The sequence below is a fragment of the Lepidochelys kempii genome, chromosome 5 (genome assembly GCF_965140285.1).
Source record: "Lepidochelys kempii isolate rLepKem1 chromosome 5, rLepKem1.hap1, whole genome shotgun sequence".
Lineage (NCBI taxonomy): Eukaryota > Metazoa > Chordata > Testudines > Cheloniidae > Lepidochelys > Lepidochelys kempii.
In genome coordinates this window covers 72,550,426-72,562,088 of record NC_136384.1, presented here as the reverse complement: position 1 = coordinate 72,562,088, position 11,663 = coordinate 72,550,426, and the positions used below count along the sequence as shown (strand labels likewise).

General features: G+C 43.5%; 1 protein-coding gene and 1 long non-coding RNA gene across 4 annotated transcripts in view; one reads left to right on the top strand and one right to left on the bottom strand.

Annotated features, from left to right (window-relative positions):
* Window positions 1-4,772: 4,772 nt before the first annotated feature.
* LOC140911508 (uncharacterized) lies at window positions 4,773-9,466 on the bottom strand. Of its 2 annotated transcripts, none has more exons than XR_012159001.1 (3): window positions 8,753-9,466; window positions 7,143-8,186; window positions 4,773-7,021 (listed from the first exon to the last, which is right to left on the bottom strand). It is a non-coding gene; the product is annotated as an uncharacterized LOC140911508 (long non-coding RNA). The 2 variants fall into 2 exon arrangements; XR_012159000.2 differs by lacking the exon at window positions 8,753-9,466 and having other exon boundaries at window positions 7,143-7,332; window positions 8,152-8,650.
* MCC (MCC regulator of Wnt signaling pathway) overlaps window positions 9,019-11,663 on the top strand; it is a 361,506-nt gene continuing 358,861 nt past the window's right edge. Inside the window, exon 1 of one of the 2 annotated variants that reach the window (XM_073344706.2) lies at window positions 9,019-9,418. In XM_073344706.2, coding sequence (XP_073200807.1) covers window positions 9,273-9,418 — 146 coding nt within the window. In that variant the 5' untranslated portion in view covers window positions 9,019-9,272. The remainder of the gene's footprint in view (window positions 9,419-11,663) is intronic. The other variant, XM_073344704.2, reaches the window with a different exon arrangement.

Genomic DNA, 11,663 nt, shown 5'->3' with positions numbered 1-11,663 from the left:
CTCGCCCTGCCTCTTCCCTGGCGTGCGCCATGTTCCCACGCTCCTCCCCACACCCCGGAGTGTGCTAACGCTGCCAAACAGCAGTTTGGTGGCAGCCGGGCGGGAAGCGCTGGGAGGTAGGCAGAGGAGCGGGGACATGGTGCATTCAGGGGAGGAGGAAGTGGGGCGGGGAGTGAGGGGAGCTTGGCTGCCCGTGGGTGCAGAGGACCCACTAATTTTTCCCCATGGGTGCTCCAGCCCCGGAGCACCCACGGAGTTGGCGCCTATGTGTCCATCAACTCTATCCCATAAATAGAGATGTGAATGTATCAAGAATACCAAGACTATTGGCCTGGTCACAGTGGCTCGTGTTGTCCCTGGCTATAGGATTAGTACACAAGGAGCATTTTGGCACAACTCTGCTCTGAATAGTGATGATAAATTGGCACTGCAGAGTTCCAGGTTTGCTGTGTCTCAGAGGTGCTATTTAGAAATTTCTCCATTTACATGTAATGTTCTAGCTTTTTCTAATCAGCTACCTTGCAAACTCTCCCTGAGATCTGAAAAATCAAACCAGAGTCTTTCCTTCGTATACATCTTCAGTGGTATTTATTTGGAGACATTTCTATTGCACTCAATATATATCTAAGCACCTCATAGCTATCAATTAAGCTTCATAAGGGAGTATTTTTTCCATTTTACACACAAGAAAACTAAGGCTTAGAGAGGGTAAGTGACTTGCAAAAAGTCTATGATCAAGAACCTAGATCTTCCATCTCCTCTGCCTTAACACAACCAACTTTCCTTCCCACATAAAAATAAAGATTCTGCAGGCCAAATTTTGCCCTCAGTTATACCTTTGCAAACCATTGTATTTAGTAAGTTTTCAGTGAGTTATAACTGTATAATTAAGAGCATAATTTGGCCCTATATTGCAACTGGATCCTATGTTACATCTGTTGATGATACACAACCTTCTTTTTCCATTGTTGTGTTGACTTTCCAGTGATATTAGAAGTAGAAGTTTAAAAAGTTACTTTCAATCACTAAAGTTAGCAAATATGACTCATAATATACACACGGAGCATATCTGTTGAGTAAGAATGTATCATTTGTACATAATCCTTTGCCAGAGTAGAAACGCATTTTAAGGTTTGTGGACCAAATCCATCCCTAGTCTATCCTCATTGATAAATTTATATCAGGGATTAATTCTTCTGGGAGTTTAAGACAGGAATTTATAAAATATCAATGAAAGAGAGAGAAGTTTGACTTACTTGAAGGACAGTATTTAAATATCACATTGTAAAGAGGAGACAGTGTTAGGGCACTAAACAGAAGTCACACCATAGATTTTTAGACTTTTTATAGATATGCTTGAAAATAAACATCTTGCAGCTAATAAATCATTCCCAAATAAGACATTCATCTGAAGTAGAGGAATCAGCTTTAAGATAACACAAAAGAGGTCTGCTTAGGCCTAATTTCTAATTTGGACCCAAGCCCACCCAACCTGGCCCTTCCCAGCTGAACCTGAGCCAGCCGTGCCATCTGTACCTCCTCCCCCTATGTTTGGTGCAGTGGTGGCCACCTGCTGCACTGTGTGAACTGCAAAGTGCGGTGCTTCAACTCATTAGCACACAATGTAGCAAGGTGGCAGTGGCTGGCAGGAAACAGCAGGGCATGCGTCTGCTACTGCACCAACCCCATGGGCAGAAGGAGAGCCGACCAGTTTTCCCACCCAACCTGAATCCAGTGCTTGTAGTCAGGTCCTGTCAGGTTTGGGTGAGGTTGCAAGGCTCTAACACAAAAAGCCACTAAATGCAGTATAATTTTGTGCTGCAAATTGCAATAAAGCCTGGATTATAGTTTTCATATGAAACTGGTTGCTTTTCCAGGTGCAGTGCAGTTAATAAGTTGGTTCAAATGTACAGTGAAACTCTGCAAGATGGCAAAGTAGGAATTCAATTCCAGTGCTAAAAGCAGGGAACTTAGGGCTAGGGTTTGCAACTCTTCCTCATGTTTGTGAGAACTTACACAAGTAGTCCCACTGAAGTCAGTAAGTGCTCACTAACAGGAGGAATGGCATCTTATCCTCAGTCAGGTGAGAAGATATAGGTTTTTATAGGGTTAAGTGAACAACTATGGCTGACTCAGCCACTCTGTCATTCTAATTTGTTCAAAACTGGAGATAGACACATTTATTTTGACTAATATTAAACCCACTGAAACATTGTGAGTTTAAAAAAGTGTGTCTCAAACTCAATGTTATTGATTGTGCTTTCCATTGGGAAGAGTAAATACATAAAAGGAACAGGGTGAAACAATCATTAAAAACACAAGGGAAAAATTAACCAGTGAGGACCATAACAAAGAGAGACCATTAAAAAAAAGGGGGAAAGGTGGAGTTGAGAAAAATTCTAATCAAAATATAAATTATATATATACATACACACACACACTATATATATAGGCCACCCACTTGTTTCTAAGGGGTTGTTCTTTCTCCAATATATAGATCAGGCCTCTCATCAGCTAGAAGAAGCTCATCTCCTTGCAGGCATTTGCCAGAGGATGTCTAGGGGATATTTATATGAATATAGGAAGTGCTATACAGCATTAGACCAACAGTCCATCCTATCTGGCATTCTGTCTCCACTGGCGGTCAAAACCAGATGCTCAACAGGAAGATATAAGAAATAGAACATTCTGGACAACCCATAGACAACATATTTTTCTAACCCCAGCAATTTGTATTTCTCTTATGCTCTAAAGCATGATGATTTATATCCCTCATGCATTTTTAATTCTATCTCATACATTTTCTCATTATTCCAAAGTCAAAGTCTCTTTTGAAACAGGGACTTTTGAAATTACTACTTCCTTGTTTTAATTGCCAATCTGTAAAATTAATTAACGTTTGTAAGGTGCTTACACATGAGCTGTTAAAGTTCATAGATAGTCTGCAGGTAAAGTGGTAAGTGGATCAATGAAAGCCACTCCTCTTCCCTCCCTGCTTGTTCCCTGTGAGTGGATAAATGGAAAGAAGACTTGATGCTATCTGCTATCGCAGGAGCAGAGCGAAAGTCAGTAGAGAACATGTAAAAGAGAAAGAAAGCAGAGAATAGCAAAGTTAAGTAAATGGACAGAACAAAGGAAAAACTATGCATACTGTGTCAAAACATGGTGTGAGGAATCATCAGGGGCTGGGGCAACCACCGATACATCCCAAAGTGGCTCCAACAACAGCAACAAAAAAGGTGAGAAGTACTGGTCTATAATGTTTTGTGCACTACAGCAACAGAAGCCCATTTTTCATCAGCTGTTGAACATCTCCCATGATAATTTCATAATGTCACATGATGCTGGAATCCATTTTAAATCTGGTACTTTTCCATATAGAAGGAGCGGGTTGGGACCCAGAGAGACAAAGGATTCCTGCCTTGTGCCAAAAGGGGGTGGAGCAGAACAAAGGGGCAGCCAGTCATGCGAAAACCCCTAGTTACCACCTGAAATGGCTGCTGGAACTAAGAAGGACTGTACCAGGGGAAAGGATTGGGCCCAGACGAGGAAGGAATCTAGTCTGTAAAAGAAGCTTATCAGAATATCTCTGAGGATAAGATATTACCTGTAATCAGTTTCTTAAGGTATTAGGCTTAGACTTGCATGTTTTTGCTTGGTGACTTACTTTGTTCTGTCTGTTGTTACTTGAAACCACTTAAATCCTACTTTTTATACTTAATAAAATGACTTTTGTTTATTAATAGACTCAGAGTAAGTGATTAATACCTGGGGGCGCAAACAGCTGTGCATATCTCTCTATCAGTATTATAGAGGGCAGACAATTTATGAATTTATCCTGTATAAGCTTCATACAGAGTAAAATGGATTTATTTTGGGTTTAGATCCCATTGGGAACTAGGTGTCTGAGTGCTGGAGAGGTAACCTGCTGAGCTGTTTTTGGTTAAAGTCTGCAGCTTTGGGAGCATGGGACAGACACTGGGTCTGCGTTGCAGCAGGCTAGTGTGGCTGGCTCAACAAGACAGGGTTCTGGAGTCCCAAGCTGGCAGGGAAAATGGGCTCAGAGGTAATTTCAGCACATCAGGTGACAGTCCCAAGGGGATCTCTGTGACCAAACCTGTCACGCTGTCCAGGTCCACTCTTGGTCCCTTTTGCCTTGTGTTTCACGCACTTTAGGGTAATTCAGAGTCCAGTCCAAAAGACAGGAAAAACATAAAGTCTAGTAGCCTGTGCCAGACCCTCACCCCCCGTCCGGGACATTTCATTTTTGACCTCTTTCAGTCTGGAACTCTGCCCTTCTCCTGTTGGTCTGGAGAAGAGTTAGGGGAACCCGGGCCTACAGTCTCCTCTGGGTTCCAGCCCAGGGACCCTGTTTTAGACAGGTAAGGATTGTTCCTTCAATCACGCACTGCTTCCTTGTGCTATGATCTTTCCTTGTTGTCAGCTCCTTCTCCGGGTCTGAATGCCATTATTCTCATATGGATTTGTGGCTCCATGCAGCTTCTTTCCAGGTCTGAACCACATCCCCCAAAAACTGCAGACTTAACTGAAAACAGCTTAAGAAGTGCTCCTGTCTCTAGCACCCAGATACCCAGTTCCCAATGGGATCCAAACCCCAAATAAATCTGTTTTACTCTCTATAAAGCGTATACAGGGTAAACTCATAAATTGTCTGCCGTCTATAACACTGATAGAGAGATATGCACAGCTGTTTGCTCCCCCAGGAATAAATTACTTACTCTGGGTCAATTAATAAGCAAAAAGTGATTTTATTAAGTATAAAAAGAAGGATTTACGTGGTTCCAAGTAATAACAGACAGAACAAAGTAAATTACCAAGCAAAATAAAACAAAACCATGCACGTCTAAGCCTAATACAGTAGGAAACTAAATGCAGGTAAATCTCACCCTCAGAGATGTTCCAATAAGCTTCTTTCACAGACTAGACTCCTTCTTAGTCTGGGTCCAGCAATCACTCACACCCCTGTAGTTACTGTCCCTTTTTCCAGTTTCTTTCAGGCATCTCTTTGGGGCGGAGAGGCTTTTGAGCCAGCTGAAGAGAAAATGGAGGGATTTCCAGGGCCTTTTATATTATTTCTCTTGTGGGCAGAAACCCCTCTGTTCTTCTGTGCAAAATCACTGCAACAAGATGGAGTCTGTAGCCACCTGGGCAAGTCACATGTCTATGAATGATTCCGTTTTTTGCAGGCTGAGGCTATTGTTTACATGTTAATTTGAACGTTCCCAGGAAAGCTCAGATGTGGATTAGCATCTCCCAAAGTCCATTGTCAATTAAGTGTTTCTTGATTGGGTACTTACTGAGAATAGTCCTTTCTCAAGAAGCTGACCAAATGCTTCACTGAGACTACTTAGAATCAAACAAATACATAGGCAATATTCATAACTTCAAATACAAAAATGATACACACATACACATAGCATAATCATAACCAGCAAACTACAACCTTTCCATGGACACTCCACTTGGCCTCCTCTGTACAAGGACTGGTGCAACCATAAGACCCTGGTTGCAACAATGATCTATACAGTCACAGTTTATGTCAATAACATCACACATTCCTATAAGACTAATACCTATTTTGAGCAAAACTAAAAATACATGTGAACTGGTCTGGTCTCCAGCTATGAGTTTGTCAGTTCTTAGTGAATGCCTGCAGTCTGGGCAACAGCTGGCATCTAGTTTGTTAGCATCACAGTTCAGGCAGTTTCTCATTCAGTCTCCTTAAGGCAGGAGTCCCCCAGCTCTCCTCCATGGACCTGAACTTGTAACTTGGTCTCTCTCTTACAAATAATTTTTTGTTTACAGTTCCACATCCCCTATACTATATCACTCTTCTCTATGTATTTCTAACAATTGCTTGTGTCTCTACTATGTTTGGGGTTTAGCTTTTCAGTATATAGCACTTGTCTACGGCTTTGCTACTTCTTGGGTTCGACGATCAGCAGGAATCTTGACCTTCAGATGAAACTAATAGAGAAGCAGAAAAGCAACTAAGAATTTCAGACTATTACAGAGATGTGCATGGAATAGCACAAACTATTGACTAAGGTGAAGATGCAAATCTATGAGACTTGTGTGCCATCATTCCTGCTTTATTGTGCAGAAACATGGACTATATATGCTAGGCACATCAGGAGACTGAATAGCTTCCACATGAAATGCCTGAATAAGATTCTGAAAATAAAGTGGGAAGACAAAATACCAAAACGCAGAGATGCTGGAGTGCACAGGACTGACGCATTTAGAAACCACTATTAATAAGAAGAGTTTGTGATGGCTCGGTCATGTCAGGGAAGAGACCATATCCCCAAGAATATTTTGTACATAGAGATTTGGGATGGCTCTAGAAAGCAGAGTCCCCCTTTATGGCAGTACGTGTGCAAAAATGGTGTGAAGTCATTTAACATCAATGTAGGGAGAGCGTACAAAATCCCGTCCAATTTGGAGGGAATATCTGGCACTGCTCCTAGAGGAGAGAAGGTCAAAGGAGCAACACAGAGTTGCTGACACTCTGCAGGACTTGAAATTCCCTTCTTTGTCGATGCCTAGGATCTCACAGGGTTGGAATGCTGCATTCTGCCCTCAAAACCAGTCCCACATGAGGTGACAATTAGTTAAAATCTCCATGAAGTCAACCTGCCATTTCTCCCAGTGGTTTGGACCAAGGAAATTTGACAAAAAACCTGCAACACACAGTTAACATTTCACATGCATGGAGAGTGAAAATTAAAAGCTTCCACAGCAACTGTAACTTGGCCACATTACACATCGTGACATTACTCAGTAAATATTCCATATTTAAGACAGCAGGTTTTTCCTTCTGAGCATCCATGTAAGCCTAACATTCAATTGGTCAAGTTACAGTTGCTGCTGAAAATATAACTTTTTGAATTTTTGACTTAGTCTTTAAAAAGACAAGCCCAGAAAGATCCAGCGATGATGACTTTGTTTCTTTGTGTTTAGCATATAATTTGCATCTTCTTCTTGGGCTTCTTCGTTCCTGTAAAATATGAAATTACCAGGTATTTTAGTCCTTACAAAAGTAAATACTAACTATGTTATGACTGTGACAATAATGTGAGAAGTACAACTGTGCAGAATTTGCCAGACTACAGCCATACCATCCAAGTATATACCGTCTTCAGGTATGGTCTCATTTGTTGGAGGTGCTTGAGTAGGTATCTTTCAAAATGTACTGGATTCTGTTCACAGATAGGACCTCTGATGTTGGGAGCCACAGGATGCAAACAAAAGGGAGCCTCTGAGTGCTGCAATGCTATTGCCCCTCCATCCCCTTTGACTTGCCAGGTACTGAGAAGGCAAAACAGTAAGAAATGGGGAACAGCTGCTGTCAAGTAGACTGGAATCTGGTTAACAAATGCAGCTAAAGAGTGAGGGTGATGATGCTCTCAGCTACTTGCCAACAGCCATTTGCAACCTCTCCACAGAAGGATCAAGCAGTTCATAGGAAACTATCACTTGTCTATCACCAAAATATCACCTAAAAGATCAGGGAACTCCAAGTGAGTACATGTAGTAAATGGGAATGATTAGACACAAGTGGGAAATTTTGGAGAGTGAAAGTTCATAACACCCATTGGAAGTGCTCCATCTCACTAGTTTTCTCTCTTGTTTAAATGGACACTGTTAATTTAGAACTCACATTTTCTTATTTTTGTATAGGACACCTCAGATTACTATGACTGAAAAACACAGAGGAAAAATGTTTCTATTTTCCCTCCCTTTCCTTACTTTGTGGATTGCTCTTTGTGTATAGTCACTTTATCTATTTCCCCTGTAAAATCAGCTGAAACCACATTTTCAGGAGTCAGAGTAGCAGCCGTGTTAGTCTGTAGCCACAAAAAGAAAAGGAGGTCTTGTGGCACCTAAGTGAGCTGTAGCTCACGAAAGCTTATGCTCAAATATATTTGTTAGTCTCTAAGGTGCCACAAGTCCTCCTTCTCTATTTTCAGGAGTGTTCACTAGTTTTTTGTTCATGTTTTTGGCAGCCTAACTTGAGACACTTGGGACCTGATTTTCAGAGGTTCTGAGTAAATGCAATTCCTAGAGCCCTGTGTTTTCTGCAAATGTAAACTACCACAAAACACCAACAGAAAACAAAAAACTTACCCCACAGCAGGTTTCAGAGTAACAGCCGTGTTAGTCTGTATTCGCAAAAAGAAAAGGAGTACTTGGTTAGTACTAATTGGTTAGTCTCTAAGGTGCAACAAGTACTCCTTTTCTTTTTACCCCCCAGCAGCAGCTCCTGTCCCATAGGGCTGGGCCTGGCTCCCCACTTCAGATGTTGTGATTTGGCACATGAGTGCCACTCAGATTAGCCCATGCATTCCTCACTCAAATTTTGCCTGCCTCTCTCTCCATCCCCTGGTCACAACGGAAGTGTGGCTAGGCCAAACGTAAGCAGCACTGTGACCCTGTGCCTCAGGTTGCAAAGCCCGGAGTGTGGAGCCAGCCGCCCAGCTCGGTAAGAATGGAGCCACCACTGCAGGATGAGTGCTAGGCAGGCTCCCATCTTTGGGGCAGGACTCGACCATGATCAAATGAAACGCTCCCCCAAAACCTCCAAAAATGATTAAAAAAAAACAAAACCCAAACCCATTTACTTCGAACCCCAGAGCCTGCACCCCCAGCCCAGAGCCCCCTCCCACAGCCTGAACACCTCACCCCAACCCTCTGCCCCAGCTCTGAGCCCCTCCCACACCCCTAACACCTCATCCCCAGCTCCCTTGGGTTGCTGGCATCAGGGCTCAAGGGTGCGGCTGTCGCTCCGCTTCCCCCCGAACCGCCCGGGCCCTGGTTCACTGGGCCGGGTCCCGCGGCGGGCGCTCCGGACAGGGTCAGGGAGAGCAGCCGCCGCCGCCGCAGCAGCAGCGCCGCCCCGGACAGGCAGCTCTGCAAGGCGCCCAGTACAGCAGCGCCCGCGGCTCCTGCGCATTCCTCCCCCTCGCGAACGCGCCTGAGCCCAGCTGCAGCCGCTGGAAAGTGCGAGCCGGCCCGTCGCGCGCTCCCCTGGCGCCTTCCAGGCCAGAACGCGAATCCGGGGCTCGGGAGTCGCCGCGCTCGTGCGCGAGGAGGCTGAACGCCCGGGCTCTCCAACCCCTGGCTGGCCTTGCGCCGCCGCTCGCGAGCCGCGCTGTGCAGGCAGGGCGGGGAGGGCTGGCGCGGGCTGAGGGTCCCAAGCACCGCGGGTTGCGCTGCCTGCTCCTCCTCCTCCTCTTGAGCAGAGCCGCATGATGGCGGCAGCTGCGGCCGTGGTGGAGGTGAGCGTCAGCAGCACCGGGAGCAGCAGCAGCGACACGTCCAGCACCGGCGAGGAGGAGAGGATGAGGCGCCTCTTCCAGACCTGCGATGGCGATGGGGACGGTTACATCAGCAGGTAACAGCGGCAAGGGCAGGAAGGGCTTGTACAGCTGGGCTCAGGGATTCTCCTCTTCGCCCCCCCAAAAGTGGCATCGCAAGTTCTCAGCAAGTTTCTCGGGAGAGTTTGCAGTAGTTTGCAATCAGCAGCATTGTGCATGGGAGCTGTCTCTCCCTGTGCAATAGGGGCAGGCTGGACTGGACCATCCTTTCTCAGCTCAGTTTGCGGGACCTTCTTGTGGGGCTAGTAGTTTGTTAGTCTTTCGTTTGGGTGGTTCTGGACATCATGTTGAATGATTCTTCGCTCTTGCAATAACTTCCTGAAGATGGTGGTAAGAAGAGATCGAGCCCTTTTTAACACTGAAGTAGATCGGAGCCCCTTTCGTTTCTGCAGGAGCAAGAGTCTGCTCTGAAGGCAGGATGCTTGCACTGTCCTGCTACTATGGGCAGCAGCCAGGGAGGTGAATTCACATGAACTCCTGGAAGTTAGAGATGTACAAGTCTAGCTTGTACATCTCTAGTCCCATCCACTCAATCATTCTGCCAATGCAGGGTTGTTCGTAAGTAACAGGGTACATGATGATGCTCCACTAGTATTCAAACTTCACAGCACAACATTTGGATAATCATTTGCCTCAGGTCTACAGCATGAGAATATCAGCTATGAAGGTATAGCAGGCATTTTCTTCTGAAATGTTGAGTCTGATTTAGTGTTCTGTTCCAATTTTCTGTGTTGGGATAGTGAAATTGGTTCACAGTGTCTTGCTTCCTATGTCGATGACCATCCTTTCCATTGGAATAGTAGGGATTAGCTGAAAGTTTAGTACATCAGTGCTAACAAATGGATATTTAGGAATCAAGGTGGGTTTTGTACACACAGCATATAGTTGCTAATTGCCTGGGGCCAACATTGTTTTATAATATTTTAACAGGTTTGATTTTTATTAATATTTCTGTTAACACAGACAAGGTAATTTCCAAGTGACTCACAAAGATTAAACCACAGATGTCTTCTTTACTCTAAGGAGTCTGATGGCACCTTAAAGACTAACAGATTTATTTGTTATTCTTCAAGGTGCCACTGGACTCCTTGTTGTTTTTGTGGATACAGGCTAACACAGCTACCTCTCTGATTCTTTACTCTAACATGTTAGACAAGTGGTGTACGGTAAACTTACAAAATTGTTGTAACTTAAAAATTCCTTTGCTCTTCAAGCATATAGTTTTGGCTGTGTCTTTCTTGAGACCCTGTTCTTGCCACTCTGTGTGCATGGGTGGACTCTTGTACCCACACAAAATCAATTTAAGGATCAGATAAGATCTTCATGGCAGTGATGATGGGCTTTAACTATGTTGTGTACAGCACTGAGCATGTTGTTGGAAATACATATCACACTTCTATATGTTCCTACATCGGTAGTTAGCAGCAGTCTGTTTTAAGTAGGAGAGGACTAGTGGCAGGGTGTTTTCTGTAAGGGGCCTTTAAATTTTTTTAATAAGCTTTTAGAATCAGGATAGGATTTTCAAAGGTGGTGGGGACCTGCAGCTCCAAATTAATTAAGTAGGAGCTGCAGGTGCTCTGCACTTTTGAAGAGTTGGGATGTGAGAGAAAGTTATTAGTCTAGGCTAGGAGCTCCTCTGAAACCGAAGAACATGAGGCTGAACAGAGGCCAAGTAAGCTATAATTCTCAACACAGTTTGAGATTAGACAATTGTTGAGAATCTCAAATACTGTGCATCAGTAAATAATGGGACTTTATATCTGTAGGTTAGTTTAAAAAGAGTCATCTTACATTAGTCATTTTGCCATTTTATTCTTATCTAATAGACATCCTGAGTATTTTTTCAACCAAGGAGCTATTTTATCAGTGGTTATTCTGAAATGAAAATACTGGAAATGTACCCTTTTATATATACCTGTTTGTCAAGTCCAGTAAAGATGATATTTTCCTTTTCGTGTGTATGCCATATTAATAGACATTATTTTGCCTGTCAGAAAATTTGAAATACTTGTTTACAATATATGTTGCCTGATTATAATCTGCTATCTCATTTATACCCTTACTACTTTTTTTTCTGATTATGTATACTGAAGTGGGATTTAATCAAATACTGTAGTTAGTGTACATAAAACTTGCTAATGGAATGTTAATATATTGCTTTATGTGGACAATTAGGGGACACTAATGAACCACCAAACCAGACTGCTGTATTTTAAATTAAAGTTTCCTCCTATTCATCACAAAAGCTGGGAAACAGTTTTA